At 37.4% G+C, this 18,641-nt stretch overlaps 3 protein-coding genes across 8 annotated transcripts in view; 1 reads left to right on the plus strand and 2 right to left on the minus strand.

Annotated features, from left to right (window-relative positions):
- The window catches only part of LOC111564494 (zinc finger MYM-type protein 4-like), a 73,103-nt gene that overhangs the window by 26,098 nt on the left and 28,364 nt on the right, over positions 1 to 18,641 (minus strand). For 2 of the 6 annotated variants that reach the window (XM_055017594.1, XM_055017595.1), the window contains 13 exons: positions 18,512 to 18,580; positions 17,906 to 17,968; positions 17,034 to 17,084; positions 16,734 to 16,796; positions 16,466 to 16,519; positions 15,717 to 15,794; positions 13,266 to 13,318; positions 11,532 to 11,716; positions 8,715 to 8,892; positions 7,329 to 7,532; positions 5,851 to 6,001; positions 455 to 525; positions 38 to 130 (listed from right to left, as the gene is read on the minus strand). In XM_055017594.1, coding sequence (XP_054873569.1) covers positions 38 to 130; positions 455 to 525; positions 5,851 to 6,001; positions 7,329 to 7,532; positions 8,715 to 8,892; positions 11,532 to 11,716; positions 13,266 to 13,318; positions 15,717 to 15,794; positions 16,466 to 16,519; positions 16,734 to 16,796; positions 17,034 to 17,084; positions 17,906 to 17,968; positions 18,512 to 18,580 — 1,313 coding nt within the window. The remainder of the gene's footprint in view (positions 1 to 37; positions 131 to 454; positions 526 to 5,850; positions 6,002 to 7,328; positions 7,533 to 8,714; positions 8,893 to 11,531; positions 11,717 to 13,265; positions 13,319 to 15,716; positions 15,795 to 16,465; positions 16,520 to 16,733; positions 16,797 to 17,033; positions 17,085 to 17,905; positions 17,969 to 18,511; positions 18,581 to 18,641) is intronic. The other 4 variants (XM_055017598.1, XM_055017596.1, XM_055017597.1 and 1 more) reach the window with 4 other exon arrangements.
- Positions 724 to 5,844, minus strand: LOC118469885 (uncharacterized). The gene is made up of 2 exons (XM_035945377.2): positions 3,903 to 5,844; positions 724 to 2,044 (listed from the first exon to the last, which is right to left on the minus strand). Exons 1-2 carry the CDS (start codon positions 4,309 to 4,311, stop codon positions 1,248 to 1,250), a joined length of 1,206 nt encoding a protein of 401 aa, XP_035801270.1. The 5' UTR covers positions 4,312 to 5,844; the 3' UTR covers positions 724 to 1,247.
- The window catches only part of si:ch1073-513e17.1 (sialin), a 193,501-nt gene continuing 184,123 nt past the window's right edge, over positions 9,264 to 18,641 (plus strand). Inside the window, exon 1 of the mRNA XM_055017608.1 lies at positions 9,264 to 9,589. The gene's annotated coding sequence lies outside the window, so the exon portion shown is untranslated. The remainder of the gene's footprint in view (positions 9,590 to 18,641) is intronic.

Raw genomic sequence — 18,641 nt, forward strand, 5'->3', positions numbered from 1 at the left:
GTTGTTCATCAGCTTCCAGTGAACTAGTGTTTCCTACCTTTGCCACATTTGGCTCCTTCTTGATGTCCTGATTGGAAACAGATGTTGGGAGAATCTGGCAGTAGTCCTCATCAATGGGCTCTTCTTTTATCTTTATGAAAAGTGAGAAAAAACATGGACTAGATGGTTAGTACTCATAACAGACTTGTGGTTCCAATTAACAGACGTATCTATTACACAGTAATGTTTGTTGACATTTGTGACCAATGAATGAATAACAATCAATCTTGAGAAGAAACGCCTCACTGTTTTAAAGCCTTCTGGTGTTATTTAGCACATTCCTAAACTAGCATACTTCACATTTATTGCCAGAGAGGATATTCATACTGTGGTGCTCATATTGGTTTAGAATCATCACTCTGAATCCTCGCCTTACAGTTATCACAGAAGACATTACTGTTAAACATTTCCTTACACATTCCAAATTCAGCAGCGATGGCTTCACTTCTTTAATGTCGACATCTTCAGGCGATGGGCTCCTCTTTTCTACACAAACATAGTAAAACGTCTGTCAAATGGTCATGAATTGAAAAATAATTTTGGTTTGCAGGAGAATTGAAGAGTTCCTTTGCAAAAATATAACTTTCTTTTAAACTTATTTTTTTATTGTTTCCTTGAGATAATATCAATCCAGCTGAAGCTGAATGGATTTGACTCAGTAGAAATGACATGACAAAACAGAGATAATTTAAAAAATCTAATTTTATTACAAATAGATTTTTTTCACATTTGAACTTGCCAACATCACGTCCCTCATCAGTCAAGGCATCCTCATAGAATGTACGGACTATTTTACCAACTTCAACCTGGCAGGTTTTGGACTTCAGCCTTCTTTGCCTCCTTTACACAGTTTATTGCTGGAGCAAGAGCTGGTTTGAAGGTTTCCCACTTCTTACCACGCTTAAAAAGAGCATGGAACAGAAGTCACCACTGTATTGCTGCTTAAAGCCTAGCTTGTCACCGCTGATTTCCAATACCTTGTCACCACTAATTTTAAAGGCTTGAGTGGAGGAGCAGTGTTTAGCTGCAGCAGCTTTAAAGTCATAGCACTGCGAATGTTTTCCGAACACATGTACGTTTCCATGTTTGTGCATAATTTCCAGGTATTTCGATGGCAGCAGTATAGTGTCCTATTTCCTAATCTCTTGCTCCAAACGACCAAAGACATGGTCAGAGGGCATGAAACTATAACCACGGACTGGATAAGTTTACTCCATCCTTAGTTCTATGTATTTTTGCTTCCTCGGAGCAAAAATTTTAGCTACTACACTAATGTTCTTGTTCTGCCCACAGAAATCTGAGAAAAGCCTCAGGTCTTTATACTCACAGAGGTCACTGTCCGTAACTCTACCTAGATAACATTTCTTGTTCTCATTCTCTAACCATGAATAGAGATGAATGTCCTCTTTTCTCTGATTGTGAATACGTCCGTGATGGAGAAAAACACCAAAAACACACTGGTACAGCTGTCTTGAATAGTAAATTTGCCCAATGGGTGACTTCGGCAGCACCATATTCTGCATCATATCAAACAAAATTGTGAAAGATTCAGCAATCTTATCATAAAATCGGCGTCCTCTCTGCCTACGAAACAAAAATAAGGCAGATTCTCTGCATTTCTCTTCACCTGAGAGTTCTTTTAGTTTCAGCTGAAATTTAATGCAGGCGCTGCAAACATCTTTTGCTGGGTGTCCAAAACCCAGGTTAAAGTCATACATGAATACGCTATAATATTCAGCGTATGAAATCTGCTCCTTGTTTTGACGGCAGAACAGTTCATGCATCTTTTTCACATTCAAATTGGCAGGAAGATACTTTCTGCCAGGTGCACCACAGCAAACATAGTGGCTCGCTCTACAGGTGAGTTTTTGAATGTGACGTCTGATGGCCTCTCTCTTGGCTGCTTTTTCCTCTGTATTGCGAGCACCCCCACGAAGTTCTGGCATTGGCACTCCTTTCTGCATCCAGTACTTTGCAATGTTGCTGAGGCGATCCTTCTTAACACCTGTAATTACAGAATAAACTCTGTGAACACACTGCCTTCTATGAGGGGCAGTTAGGGGCACTATTCAGAATTACCATGCAAACAAACTACTGAAACACTCTCACACATAGAACTGACTAGGGTCCAATCGATTATAGCCCTTTTTAAAATAATCATCATTGGCACGAGTCTTGACAATAAAACACCGATATATTCTTAATTTCTCACAAAACAGTAAATGCTGTTAAGTGTCGGAGTCGCGCAGAATGATGTCCTTGTGCCATTTGTCCAACACATGGAGGTGTGACTCCGTTCAATCCTCAGTAATGTACAGGAGTAAGCTACAGCCAGGCAACATTACAGGAGTGGGCTGAGCGGAGCTTCCTGACAGGTAAGTTTATAACGACGTTGTGAAATTAATAATGACTCACCATGTCTCCCGTATCAGTTTAACTCTCTTTTCCATGTGTCATGACGAGTGACATGTGCTTCGCTGCATCGGTCATGCTTTTCATTTACACTGCATTGCTAGAGTTGTGCTAACCTAGCTTAAGATACTCCCTGTCTGTTTGTTAGCAATAACATCGCTGTGGTGATGCCAACATAGCATAGCATTATCTAACAGCTTAAAAGCTGGTAACTGCAGAAATAACGTACAAAATATTTTAGAGTACAGAAGGACCGTTCATCACTCTGTCAGCTGTGTCTTGAGGCACATTTAAGGAGGAGTGATCTGAACGCAGAGGGTGAGGTTTATTTAGCAAAATGATGAACATTACTGTCTTCAGCAACCGTCATGATGTCACTCTTAGTTTTACTTTGTCAGAAAATACTAGAACGTGACCCAGGCTGTAACAGCAACTCACTGTGTGTTATGGAGGAACATTAGTGTCAGACTATTTGTGACCATTATATATTTAAAATGCAACTCTGTCAAAGATGACATGTTTTGACATCTGAGAAAGGCATCTTTGTTTTTTATTTAGGTTCAATTGAGTCCTGACTTCACAGCACAGAAAATAATGGAGTAGAGAAAATGTGATTTAACGTTAAAGGGCATCAGAGAGCTGCAGAAATAATGTTTTGCCAGTAACTTCACTCATTGTTGTATATACACAGCATACATATATAAACTACCTCTAACTTGCAGCAACAAGAAATACAAGACCAGATGTATTTCATAACTCATTCATAGACTGACTTTTTTTAAGGTTATATAATTTCCCAGAGATTAAATGCTTTGTTGCATGTTTTTGTACTTGAAAATTCCTCTCTGTTGTAAAGTCAAATAAATACTCAAGAACAAAGTATTGTAAAACAGTAAAATGTTCTGCCTGTAATTCATATCTTTGTTGTTGGAAGCGTTAACGGACCAAAAAAAAAGTTATTTTATCCATTCTTTTTTTTTTTTTTTTAATTGGTTATCAGAATTTTTTTCTGACACATATTGGAATCTGCCTTAAAAAATTCCTTGTCGGTCAGGCCCTATAACTGACATGCTCTCACATATACAAGTGAAATGCTTTTCAGTTGAATGTATTACAGTGTTTCAGTAGTGTGTATGCATGGTAATTCTTAATAATGTCTCTAATGTACCCTCATAATCTTCTCTTGCAAAGCTATCAATGAAAAGCTTTATTTTCTAACTAATATAAGATGACTGGGATTGATATAAATGTCCTGTGTGACAGTACAGAGGGCTGTAGACTTTTTAACTTAAAGACTTAAACTGGAATTAGTACTATGTAGCAGTATGTTATTAGAAATGTGTACGCATAAAGCTTGTATAAACCAAGAGCACTGAGGTCCAGGAAGAATGCCTACAATCAGAAAACTGTCCTAAACATAATCATAGGAATCAATGTAATTTAATACTCACAAAACATGCTCATAAATGACGGTTTGCAGACTTGGATTTTCTCCTGCGTCTCCGTCAGGACGAAGTACTTGATAGTCAGCTCCCTCGTCTTTTGTTCAGCTAGATTGTCCACTTTGGGTCTTCTACGTTTCACTGGCAGGATGTCCATGTAAGACAGCAGCGTGGCATCTTGTTTAACTTTATCGGTCGTCGAATAAAGGACGCTGTTAATGTAGGCTACCTCCTCACCAGACAACTTAGCCGCCTGGCATACGTTAGCTAAATTATGCGAACAGGCTACTGTCGGTACTCCTCCGCGGTACCGCGCTTTTTTCGCCGCGTTACGGGCATACTCATCCGGTTTCCTCTTCTTTTCGCGTCCAGATGCCGTTAAAGCAACAGCCTCTTCTGTTTGGCCAAAGTTCTCCATGGTTAAATTGATTAAATCCAACAGTCTAGAAACCTTTTACCCCGAAGAGTAGCGTGTTTATGCGCCGCCATCTTTGAATCACGTGATATAAATGCGCTGCGCTGATTGGCTCAAAGGAGTTGTCGGCTTTTGACGGGAAACCTACAGACCAGAAACATCAGCTCAGCCGCAGTTTTCAATAGGAGAGATCGTCCTTTACATAAAAACTAGTGGTAGGAGGCGATAAAAAAAAAATCAAATTAATTACAGGCTTTGTAATAAACTAATAGCAATTAATCACATTTTTGTTAAATAGCAATATCTATTGATATTAGGCAAAGTTTTTAAATTCAAATACATTTTGGTTGACAGATGGATCAATGAATGGGCATATACGTGGTTTTAATTTCAAATTTAAAAAGTTTTAAAACGGGACATATATGAAAAAGTGATTTTGATGATTTAAAGCCTAGATTTAGTTTGGTTTTCCCACTGTATGGCAACACAACATAAGATTAAGTAGTTCAAGGACCTTCAAAAAGTTGAAAATCCACCGCACAGATTCATTTTATTTTCATAGTTTCTGGGTCTAGTAAATGGTGTGTTTTTGAGTTTGTTTTTTTCAAGAATATAAATTTTTATCCATAAATTTGCTTTTAAAAATCTGTCTGTCTTTTAATTAAGTTATTAAAAGACAGTGTAATAACTTAAACAACCAAAATGTTTGTTTCATTTATATTTATCTGCATTTTTTATCTCTCTACTACATTCACAGACGGCTTTAAGTGCTGCAGCGATAAGAAAACTCTTTGTTTCACAATTTGCACACAAGCACGCTTTTATCCAAGCTGCCATCGGGAAGATGTTTAAAAGAAAACTTTCCGCTCAACAAGTTCAATGTGGTCTCGTCTTCCTTCACTGTTCATCAATCTTTCTTGTCGCTGATTCACTTGGTGCGTCCTGTGGTTCTTCTTCGCAGCTGCAAAACAGACTCTAGGTTCATTCCTGCCACTTACCAGGCTGGAGTGTTCATCAGTGTTACTGGTGTCCCGAAATTAGGCAACTGAGAAAGGTGCAATTAAATGTGTTATTTTTTCTGTAATTAATTCATCCAAATTAACGCATTAAAGTCCCTGCCCTAATGAAAACAAATGTTGGATCTCACAACAGTTGTTGAAGTATTCATTACAACTCTCAACACACTTCTTCCAGATTGGTGTTTATGGTTTTTTGCAAATGAACTCTTCATTTCTTTTTTACTGAAGACATTTTTAAACCTTACAGAGATCAAAGCAGTTGTAAATAAAGAAAATAGTAAAGAATGTAGATTGAATTAAAGTTCATGTACATTATTTCACACTGACAGGCTTTTTAGTGAAGAGATAGGAGCATGGGGAAAAGATGTTTGGGCTAAATGCAGCCTCGTCTCTGCTTTATTCTTAAAAACTGTTGTGAGAACTCAGGACTTAGTCTGTATTTGTGATTAAAAGCTGCAGAGCAAATTAAGTCAGTGGGCAGGAGAAAATAAACTGTTCCGGAAATGCAGCGACTCTACGTTACCCGACACTGTGAAGGTCTGAGCGTTGTGGACCATCATGCATCTGTTGCTGCAGAATAACTCCAACGTTCCCTCGCTGTTGATATTTTCAATCATGTCCAACACGAGATGAGACGTCTGACACATGAGGCAAAGCCGTTGAGTCTCAGCTTTCTGCAAGAAAAACAGACGAGGATCAATGTGAGATGCAGCACAGGATCACTTCATGTTTATTATCAGGCAGCTTTCAATTTTATTTAACAACCAAGTGCAAATCTCACTATGTGTGAAATTATTCCATATTGCTTTTTGTGTTTACGCTACAAATGCTTTGTTCATAACATTCATTCAACCCAAGGGAAAAATGTACAACTGTATTCTCCCTTTACAACTCTTCCAGATCAGTCAACAAGATATAACACTGATCTTTTACAGCTTTTCATGTTTAATAATATGCTTAACACTGGCTGTTTCCGCCCAATAACGTTGTTTTGACTGTAATAACAGAGTTATGGGTATATTATCCTCCATGCCAAACCTGTACATATGTAAACCCACCATATCATAATGTAACAACTAATAAACAAATGCTGCATTTCTGACAATGTCATATTGAACAATGGACAGCCTTGGCAGAGTACTGTGCTCTGAGTGCATTTCTTGTTTAATATTACATCTTCATTTTTTAGCCCTGTATTTTTTGTAATTCTTGTGCTTCTTTTTGCCTGCTCTGTATCCAGCTGCTGTAACCTGTGAATTTCCCCAGTGAGGGACCAGTAATAAAGCTTATCTTATCTTCAAATGCTACGACTGTTTACAACATATGAAAAAAATTTCAGTCCATGTTGACCTAATGTGCAAATAAATGACTATAGTTAAACAGCAAAAAAATACTGCAAAACTGTCAAAAAACAGCACAAGATAATCACATCAGGTGAAATATCACTGGATTAGGGATGCAAATTTGGAATTTTCTGAGCCAATAGTCATTTCTGACAACAAACACAACATTTGCTGTTAGTGCAGCTTTACCACATGTCTGCTTTAACAATAATTTTAGAAACTAATGATGCTGTAAGAGCACAGACTCAGTAGACTTCAATTTGTGAGCTCTTGGAGGTGTCATTAACTGTTGCAGGAGTCTTTGTTATGGTGTCCCTTTAGTGGCTAAATCCCAATAATATTCTCTGTTGCCAACATAGAACCATACATCTTCTTGGGTTTCTACAATGCCAAATCTTAAACAGTCTTCCATGTCATTCGCTAACAGATGAATTGCTCTGTTTCAAACAAATTTTGATGTGCAATCGACAAATTGTTCAGCTCTAATTCCAACTGAAGACATGAGCTGTGAAAGGCTGACTCCTGCCATCTGTACATGCTGACTATTTTGACAACAACTCTGTTTATAGCTTTAATACTGTGGAATAATGTTGTCATCAACTTTAAAATTTACCGTCCTGGCAACACAACAGAGCACATGATTCTATTGATACTGTACCTCTTTGAACTTGGCCACACATTTGCCGCTGCACATGCTTCTACGGCCACCGTCCATCTTCCGTGTATTCCGTGGGTCGAGGCAGAAAGAGCCGCAGACGTCGCAGTAAGTTAGAGGAATGTTGTTGATTTTGTGGTAGTTGATGACGCAGGTGTCGCTACAGAGTTTGTAGATGATGTCGTCCAGTTTTAGGTTGAATTTACACTGAGGATGAAAAGGGAAACTTTTTGAAACTAATTTTTTATAGTCAGAATTATGCTAGCAGAAAATCGATCCCAAGAACAACTATAATCTGAACATACAATGCCCGATATTCCTTTTTCCTCTGTGCCTTCGAGCTCTATTTCTTCAACTGAAAATTATCAATGAGAAATGAGTACTTGACCATTTTCATGATCAAAAAGCTGTCAAATTTCTCCTGAAAATTGGAAAATATGCTTGAGTGTCTTTTTAATACAGCCTGAAAATAACCCTCACTTGCACTCAGACACCACAGCTGTTGTATGAATGTAAATTAATACCAAATAAATTATTGCTGAAGATGTGAAAAAAGCTGTTCAACGGTTCTATGTGTACATTTTCACATGTTCAACACTTAAAGATGTACGGAATAACATCTATCTGACTACTGCTACAGTATTTTCATTACAAATGAAACTAAGTGTTAATAGTTTAGTGAAATCGACTGTTTACTGCTGCTTGGGTAACATTTTAAGACTTTTTTTTTTTTTTTTTTTTTTTAAATAATGGATCTATATACACATTACCGTTCAAAAGTTTGGGGTCACCCAGGCAATTTCATGTTTTCTATGAAAACTTTTATCCATGTGCTAACATAATTGCACAAGGGTTTTCTAATCATCAATGAGCCTTTCAACACCATTAGCTAACACAATGTAGCATTAGAACACAGGAGTGGTGGTTGCTGGAAATGTTCCTCTATACCTCTATGTAGATATTCCATTAAAAATCAGCTGTTTCCAGCTAAAATAGTCATTTACCAGATTAACGATGTCTAGACTGGATTTCTGATTCATTTGATGTTATCTTCATTGGAAAAAAACAGCTTTTCTTTCAAAAATAAGGACAATTCTAAGTGACCCCAAACTTTTGAACAGTAGTGTACATTTTCACATGTTCAACACTTAAAGATGGCCGGAATAATAATCTTTTTTTTTTTTTTTTTTTTTAAACAATCTTTTCACTACCAATGAAATGAAGTGTTAATGGTTTAGGAAAATCGACTGTTTACTGCTGCTTGAGTAACATTTTAAGATGCTTTTTCAAATGAGTCGATATACTTGCTCGTGTCATAGTTCCACAGAAATGCTGGTCTCCGTTGCTAAGAAGAAAATCAAAAACATAATCAGTTTCTATTTTTCTTACGTAGCTATATCTGGCGCACATCCTGCACTCTGAACGAGGTCCCTCTTGTGGCGGAGGTCTGGCAGCGGCATCCCTCCTGGATTTGACGGAGGCGAGACACGTGGAGCCGCACAACTCCTTCATCGTTCCCGAATCGTCCACCGGAGCCAGAATCATTTTCTGAGGTCGAGTTATTTCCCTAAAGAAATGAAGAAGAAGACATCGAAATGAGATTCACACCTCAGAGAAAACAGCGAAAGAGAAACAGGGAAAGACAGTGTGGCTTTATTTTTTTAAAAAGCTATTAACAGCTCAGTAACTCAGTTTCCTCAAGCAGGTTGACAACAATGGTTATTTTGGATGAAGCAAAGAAGAATGGCCATTTGGTCTTCGTAAATTGGTGTTAAAATGTGAAAAAACAAAATCCCAAGGCTGCTGTTAATCATTATTTTCAATATCAACGAAGGTGGAGATTATTTTCTTGTTAATACACTACTCGTTCATATACACCGCCCGTCCCCAAAAAAAAGTCGCACATTCTAATATTTCATTGGACTGCATTTAGCTCTGAGAACGACACACATTCACTGTGGCATCGTTTCTATAAGCTTCTGCAATGTCACAGCATTTATTTCTGTCCAGAGTTGCATTAATTTTCTACCAAGATCTTATATTGATGATGAGAGAGTCGGACAAAGTCTTCTCCAGAACATCTCAAAGATTCTCAGTGGGGCTGAGGTCTGGACTCTGTGGAGGACAATCCATCTCCTGCTCCCTGATCCACTCATTCTCAATGTGAACCCATGAATCCTGGCATCATCATCTTGGAACATGTCCATGCCATCAGGGAAGAAAAACTCCACTGATGTAAAGACCTGGTCATTCAGTATCTTCAGGTATCAGCTGACCTCATTCTTTGGGAACATAACGTTGGTGAACCTGATCAACCCCAGATCATAACTCTAACCCCCACAGGCTGGTAGGAACTAGCCATGATGAGTGCATCACTTCATCTGCCTCTCTTCTTACCCTGATGCCCCCATCACTCTGGAACAGGGTAAATCTGGACTCATCAGACCACATGACCTTCTTCCATTGCTCCAGAGTCCAATCTTTATGCTATCTAGCAAACTGAAGCCTTTTTCTGATTAGCTTCACTGATCAGTGGTTTTCTTAGAACTACAGCTGTTTAGTCCCAATCCTTTGAGTTTCCTTCGCATTGTGCGTGTAGAAATGCTCCTACTTTAACTATGAAACATAACCGTGAGTTCTACTTTTGATTTTCTATGATCACCTGTGATGCTGCTGGACAGGACAGCATCCTGTCCAGCAGCATCACAGCGTGGTACGACTCCTGCACCTCCTCCTGCTGCAGGACCCTCCAGCACGTCATGAAAGCAGCAGAAAGGATTGTGGGTGTCTCTCTCCCCTCCCTCCAGGACATCTATAGCACCCGCCTCACTCCCAAAGCACTAAGCATTACAGGTGACCCCACACACCCGTCCCACAACCTGTTCAGCCTGCTGAGGACCAGGACCAGCTGACTGAGCAACAGCTTCATCCACCAGGTTGTCAGGAAGCTGAACTCTCTCCCCTCTCTACCACCCTCTTCCCCCACATACACAAACTCTGGTCAATAACCTCTGATCTGCACTGTAACAGCACATGGTCTGTTTGATACTAAGTCACTTTGTTTTCTCCAAAATGCCAATTTGCACTCTTAAATTTGTGCCTTAGGTAGATTAGGATTGTTGTTATCTTTGTATCCTATATTTTTAGGTTTAGTTTTCACGTTTTAGGGTTAGAGAGAAATGCAATTTCAGTTCTCTGTATGTGTACGCATGTAGCAGAACCGACAATAAAGCTGAGTTTGATCATCTGAGAATTTGTTCCGACAACATTTGTTCCTGGAAGAAATCTCCTTAGTTGTTTTCTTTGCTTGATGCAGATAAATAATTTGACCCTTCTGAGACAGATTAACATCCTTGCAATAACCACAGGATATGTCTTCCAACATGGTTGTTTCAGAAATAAGAAGCTCCTTACTGGATCAGCTAGGGTTCAATAAGTTGTTGCCTGCTAAATAATAGTGAAAATGCAACTAATGCAGTTTCTTAAAACTGCAAAATGCAAGATTTTAAAGATTAAAAAAATGGCATCATTACAGCAGCAAACAACTATCAGAGAATGAATTCACATTATGCATGTATGGTAGTGCATGTGACTCCCTCCCATTGAAACAGTTCGCCCTTTCTGCATTTATAAACTGGTTCAGAGTGACTTCCTGCACTGCATTAGACAAGCAAAAGTGTAGTCCAGCGTTCATCTGGTGCCCTAAAAAACATCATTTTAAAACAGTACTTTCTACATGTTATTTACCTAATTTATGTGCACTTGCTTCATTCTAGCTCAGTGAAAGAGTCACTACTGCTGATGTTTTGACGTTCTTCTCTACTAATCCTCCTCCACTGTACTGGAGTTGACAACTCATTCAGCGTATTTTATAATGTCAACATGAGCCAACAGCTGTGGCTGAATTATTTTTTTATTGGCTCATATTGCTTCTTTTGTTCAACTGACAGTCCAGAAACAATTTGTATCACATAAGGCACAGACAAACAGCAAATTCTTACAACTGAGAAGCTTAAAATAATCAAAACATCTCCTAGTTAAATTAAAACTTTTATTTCAAGCAAAAACAAGACTAGCAGTCTCACAGCTAAAAATGAAAGATATATTTGCGTATTTTACAGAGTTGCATTTGGTTCTGTACCTTTCATATAAATGCAGCTACACAAATGCAACGTTAAAGCATGAAAACAGATGTGGTAAACTTACTGAAAGCAGTTGTAGCACTTTTTCGTGACTACGTTGGTGTCCGGATGATACTCATTCCGGCAAAGCAAAGAGCAGAACACCTTCTGCAAGCTGCTCGACCAGCAAACGGTCTTTCCTCTCCACAGCTTCTTTCCACAAGTGGAACAGAAATCACATCTGGAGTCTGAACCGACTTCTGCGTCCTCCTGTGGGATGAAGTTCAGTGTTTTTGAAGCAGTTTCTGGATTTGTATGTAAACCTGTTTGATTGTGACTAATTCAGACTAAATGTTGCTCCTCTCTTTGCCGAACATCAATCAAATAAATACACAGAAAGCTTCATTTAGAGCAGGGGTGTCAAACTCATTTTAGGGGCCACATTAAGCCCAATTTGATCTCAAGTGGGCCGGACCAGTAAAATCAGAGCATAATAACCTATAAATAATCCCAAATGTTTCGTTTGTATTAGGGTATAAAAAGTGAATTCTGAAAATATTCACATTTAAGGAATTATCTTTTTGCAAAGCATTATGAACAGACTGAAATTTGTTAAGAACAATAAATTCAATTTCAGCAACATTATGCCTCAGTTTATCATTTACACATTACAACTTACAGATCACAGAGTGTCTACAAAGTCACAAAACCTTCAGTCACAGGTATCTGGAACTGAATTTTATAGTATTTTACTTTAAAAAAGACAAAAAACAACAAAAACAAGACAAAATATTCCAAAAATGAGACACAAAACGACAAAAGCGACAAAACAGAAAGACAAAAAATGAAACGACACGAAACAGAGACAAAAAAATTACAAGTTAAAAAGCTACAAAAAACCAAACACAAACGAGACAAAAAATGATAAAAGTGTGAAACAAAATGACAAAAACGATACACAAAACAATGAATAAAGCAAAACACAAAATGACAAAAATGAGACAAAAAACAAAACGAGAAAGAAAACTACAAAAACATGAGACAAACAAAAGTCTGACAAAAAAAGACAAAACAGCAAAAACAAGACAAAATATTGCATTATATTTTATGATCAAAAAAACTTGTCATGGTCTAGAAATTATTTTAATTTTATAGTTTTACAAATTTACAGTTTGCAGTTTATGTCTGTAATTTCTACACTTTACAAAGTTGTCCCGTGGGCCGGATTGGACCCTCTGGTGGGTCAGTTTTGGCCTGCAGGCCGCATGTTTGACACCCCAGATATAGAGCATAACAACAAGTAAAACTGTTACTAATCCACAACTCAAATATTTTATTCTTTAATCGATAACACTGCTGGAAGTTCACTCGTTATTTTTTCAACACTTATTTAACCCAAAGGAGTGTTGAAACATCTGTGAGGAAGTATATAAGGATCATAATAAAAGGACTATTACATAATAAGCATTTAATCAATCATAATAATTTTATAAATAATCAGGTATTAATATCAAACGTTGTCTGGCTGCAGCTTCTCAAATGTGAGAAGTTGCTGCAACTCTTTTCTTTTGTATAATTGTTATTTTAGTATTTTGGGCATTAGAAAAAAAAATACCAACAACAAATCATTTAACAGCAAAACAATTCCATTCAATTTAGGATAACTGTTAGCTTTAACAATACTCCTTTTGAGTTTTTATGTAAAATGCTGTTATTTCTTTTCCTGTCATCAATTAAAATGAAAAGTATTTTAAATCCACACCTCAAATGTTTCTACTGTTGCTCAAGGAAGTCAATCTACTGCACAAAATATACTCACAGTGTTTGACTGCTTGTCTTTTTTCCCCTTGGACTGAAGTGAACTTTTCATTACTAAAAGGAAAAAAACAAACACGTGATTAATTTTACTGCACATACAGTACTGTATATGAATTAACAGCGTGTTCAGTTATTTCGTCTTTAAAAAAAAGCCATCGCTGGGTTTGAAAAGCAGGTTCTTGTTTAAAAAAATGCCAAAATTACACCATTTATCAGAACCAGAAATTGTGAAAAGAGAAATAATATTCTGATTTTTAACATTCTCATCTATGACATGCCTTTTGGTTGGAAAACATCACCAAATCGAAGCATCAATCTGATATTCCACCAAAATCACTTCATTCTACATCGCATTTAGAAATTCACCTAAAATAAATCGATCACATTAATCACATTCTGTAATAAATTAAAAATTCTGTGCATGTCACTGTAACCGTGTAGCCATTAGTGACTCAGCTGTAACCAACAATCATGCGAAAAAAAAGTTTGACTTTTCGACTGAACTGCAGGTTGTGTTCACACAGAGCAGACAGGAGACAAGTATAGAAATTAAAAATGTAGATACTAAACTATCATTTGCAGTATGAGATGCCATAATTTTTTTGCAGTACTGGTAACACCTGCAGACACTCTGAAATTTTGTACATGTTGATTTTAGTTGTTTTTTAAATGTATTTGAAATAAATAATCAAAGAAAATCCTATTTTTTTCCCTTTTTCTTTAACCCTTGTGTTGTCTTTGGGTCAAAAATGACCCGCCACTGTTTAATAGCATGGAAAACCCCTTAAATGACCTGAAGACTTTTCCTAAAGTGACCCCAACATTAGAAAAAGTGAAACATTGTTTTTGTTTATAATTTCATCGAAGCTGTACATCAACAGTGTACAAAGATTGTCTTCGGGTCATTTTTGACCCAGTAGTTAAAAATCAGTCACGTAGGACTAAAACACACACCCATATCACACACACCTCTTAAACCACAACGACACACACATATCCGCTTTTCTTTCCCCGTGAGGTCCGCTGACCAGGAGGCTCCTGGTAACTGAATGAGCTTGCAGACAAATTATGACTGAAAAGATTCCTTTAATTATTTCTCAGAGAAAAAACACATTTTCGAGGTAGGGTGTAACAAAACAAACTATGCAATGGATGCATATTAAAAACACACACGTGCACGCACATATATATATATATATATATATATATATATATATATATATATATATATATATATATATATAAACTACAAATTATATTTTCTCTTTAACAGAATAAAGAGAATTCCTTTTTATTTCTGAGGTAGGGTAAGCTGTGCAATACAATGCAGGTTCTCTCCTTAAAAGTGCAACTGAAATTATAATTTTTATCTTAAACAAAAAATAAAAAACTGGATTTTCAAAACAAATCCCACATCAAAGTAACTAAATGAATAATACAAATAAACAAAATCTCTTCAACTTCAGTACTTCAGCAATGCTGATCACATGGGTGGTGATGTATCTTTCGTTTGCCCTGGAGGTCCAGCCGTCTGTTGTGATTGATACGCTATCTGCCCCTCTGAGCGCCTGAAACACCTTTGCTTTGGTTTCACTGTAAAGCGCTGGCATCACCGTCTGGCTGAAGTGTGCGTGTGATGGAATGTAGTATTTGGGCTCCAGTGTGTTGACCAACAGCTGAAATCCTTCATTTTCAACGACAGAAAACGGCCTCATATCTTTTGCTATGAAAACGCCGATGCACCTCGTAATCTCCTTGGCACTCGCACTGGTTTGGGCGAGTGGGGCTGCGAATCCACTTGTCAGCGGGGATTCTAAGTAGTGATGTATGATGTCGATTAAGTGAACTCAAAAGCAGTTTATAAAGGGCATCGCGATTCATTTTTCATCTCAGCCAATTTGAATCATCATGATATCTTAGAAATCAGAACATGTGCATTAGCACATTCAAGAATCAAGTGCAATCTATGTCAAAGAAACTCTTTTGGAATTTTCACACCGAACAGCAGTGATATAACTTCAGGTTGGCATCTTTTCTAATAAAAGATGGTAACCTACCTCACATATAGGTGAAAAATCACCTATAACAGTTATGTGTTTTGCTTTCTTTATAGAATCTGGAGATTTCAACCAGAGTGAAGCAATGAGGACAGAGAAAGAAGAGACAGCAGAGGGGAGAGAGAGGAGAGAACTTTAACTATATACTGGGCCTCTAACATCAACACGTGTCAACAAAATTCTCAGGACATGTTATCTCAGAAATCAGAACATGTGCATTAGCACATTCAAGAATCAAGTGCAATCTAGTTCAAAGAAACTCTTTAGGCACTTTCATGCCGAACAGCAGTGATACGGTTCTTAACGTAAAACTTCACAGCTGTCCAGCTTTGATTTTTGAGAGCGTCTGGTGAAGCCTTAATACAGGCAGCAGTCAGACTTCCCTGGTACTTTACCACAATCTCTGAAGGGTTTCGGAGTTTTTTCCACTGTGCGGATTTCACTCTGTGTCCAGCTCCTCTTCTTTGAGGCTTCTATGAAAGAAAAGAGGGGGAAAATACAATTAGGAGTAGAGACAAGGATTCAACTGCAAATAAAAGTCTTTGCCACTGATTTGTTGAGTCTCTGTAAATAACTTGAGACAGAGTGTGGTCTGGACCTGTTCTACATAGAAACTGCTTTGAGGTAACTTTTCTATAATTTGATGCTATTAAAAAATGTGATCTTATTACATTTAAAAAGTGATGTTTTGATATTAAGACAAGGACAGCACCTGTGACTTATTCTCCTTCATCACTTGCACAGACTGGTGCAGTACGAGTCATGCATTTCACATTGTAGAATGAACTGAGAATTTAAACAGGTGGTGTTGTGCTGTCTGTACTGACTGACAGAGACTAGAACCTCCAAAATACCTGATGTTATCTTCAACTGGTCAAAAACAGATTTCACCACACTGTTTAAGTAAGTAAAACTAAGAGTAATAATTATGTAGGCAGTGTTTGAAAGATCTGTTTGACTGCCATCATCGGCAGTCTCAACAGGTCTCAAGTCAGTATATCTTGAGGATCCTGTTAAAATAGTGAATTATGTTGCTCATTGTTAATATCAATCCAAAAAACTGTCAGGCACCTGGCAACAAACCTTCACAGTCTGAAAGAAAGACAATACTAGTGTATTTCAATGCCTTTAGTGTATGAAATACCTATTTGAGAGTCATCGTCAGACTCAGGAGGCTGGTTTTCTGTGCCTGAGGATCCTGGTAAAGGAATAAATAATATATTAATACAAGATAATAACTGCTAACTGCTAACATATTTACTGTCTGAATGAAAGCCACCTATAGTGAGACTTACAAACATCTGATCATCATTGTAACAGTGCATTTCATATGGGTCTGTCTGATTGCTTGTACTGAGAGAAAACATCTTAATTGCCGACAATAAGCACAACATATAGTGTGGGGAAAATACCTGCTTGATGGTTGTCACTGTCAGACTCAGGTTGTCGCCTCTTCTTGGAGCCTGAGGATCCTGCTGAAATTAGGAATAATAAAAAAACAAAAAAAAAAACAATAGTAAATTTTCTGTCTTGTCATGGTCACACATTGATGCGGTTTTTCTACTTGTGGCTTTGAACTTAAAGCATCACATGACTTTTAAATGCTGAGCTGCTTTTAGCTTAGAGTGCTCTGCAGTGATGAGAGAGGTGCTAATCAGAACCTTTACTTTACTCAAACAGGGCATGTGCTAATTACTCAGTCTTTGGGTTACCTTTAGTGGCAAGTTCAACACTGCCAAGTCCATCATAGTTTTCTGGTCCTCCTGTCAAAAGAATACATCTTGTATAGAACAAAACTACGGAATACCAGGAGAAACAATGATGAGAAAATAGAAAAAAATACTAACTGCAATACTGCATATGGTAAGTGTATTATTAGAAATGTTCTTCAAATGTCTCACCTGTTCTATTATCACACAGCCTCTTATAACAACCTCAGTATGTAAATCAGACTGTCTATTAAATATATGTATACATCTCTTAGCTGGACTTCCTGGTTGACAGAACTACTGGAGGAAGAAACAAATCTTAAAGGAATGAGATAACTCAAAACTCCTTTATCACCTCCCAGTAGTGAAACTGTTATGGAAATTATTGTACTTGATGATTGAATGTTCTTACTCATTGTAATACTGTGTGATGTGTGCTAAAAGAGGAACAAGGATAAGCTGCTCACACAGGAGTTTGCAGGACAAGAATCCAGTCCTAACTGCCCGCCTGCAGTGAACTACAAAAAACACATACCAAGATGTGTAGCTCATGCTTATGGTTCTGTACCAGACCATAACTCAAGTGCTGCACCACATGTGGCAGTTGGTAAATATAAAAGTCCAGCCCACTACGGTCAGACAATGACCATATAATGTCCGATCTCAGATTAGCATAAAGCAGCAGGTCAGCTTTATGTAGCTCTGCCATGTAGCTCAGACTCTAGCCATGTGAAGTCAAGTCCAGCTCGACTGGCTCCATACACAGATTTTTGGTTTCATTTCAAAACAGCCGTTAATTCATTCCATTCAAAGCAGTTGGTAGTATTCTCATCTGTACAGACAGTAAAATAGTGTATCTTTGGTGTATGAAATACCTGTTAGATGGTTGTCACTGTCAGACTCAGGTTGACATCTTTTCTTGGAGTTTGAGGATCCTGCTAAAATAAGGAACAACAAATATATCAATACAAGGAAGTAATATGAGATGGTAGCACATCACTGTGAATGATATTAGAACAGTTATGTGTTTGCTTTCTTTATAGAATCTGGAGATTTCAACCAGAGTGAAACAGTGAGGACAGAGAAAGAAGAGACAGAGGAGAAGAGAGAAAGGACAGAGAAAACACTACATTATAAATCTTTTAAAGTATATCTAAATATTGCTAAAAGATGAACTGAGAAGAAAATTCTGCACATATTTTTTATTTCATACTTTTTGTGATGACAGGTAACTAACAACCATGTGATGCATAAAGGTTAGTATGTCGTGTTGTTAGAGCTGTCACGGTCATACTCTGATTTATACTATTAGATTTTGTTAAATACTAAATGATGTGTTTCTAGGTGCTTGTATAAACATGGTATGTCCTTGTTTACATAAATATGAAAGATTTACATACAAAGGATTCTTAATCATTTAAACAAAAATGATAAACTGGCATATGATTGATCTTAATAAACAGAAGTCATGTAAAACTCACCTGATGAGCAAAAAGACGTTTCCCTCTCCGTCTCTGACAGCTCATTGTCCACAGCTTCTAATACCTGCTCTGAACACCAGGAATAACAAAAACAAACATCAGGAAAAATACATTTGCTGTGAAATCAAGC

The sequence above is a fragment of the Amphiprion ocellaris genome, chromosome 15 (genome assembly GCF_022539595.1).
Source record: "Amphiprion ocellaris isolate individual 3 ecotype Okinawa chromosome 15, ASM2253959v1, whole genome shotgun sequence".
NCBI classification, from domain to species: domain Eukaryota; kingdom Metazoa; phylum Chordata; class Actinopteri; family Pomacentridae; genus Amphiprion; species Amphiprion ocellaris.

Coding starts and splice junctions, on each gene's coding strand:
- LOC118469885 (XM_035945377.2), bottom strand. CDS start 4,311: ATGGAGAACTTTGGCCAAACAGAAGAGGCTGTTGCTTTAACGGCATCT. Junction 2,045..3,902: donor GTCATTTATGAGCATGTTTT/GTGAGTATTAAA, acceptor CTGTAATTACAG/GTGTTAAGAAGGATCGCCTC.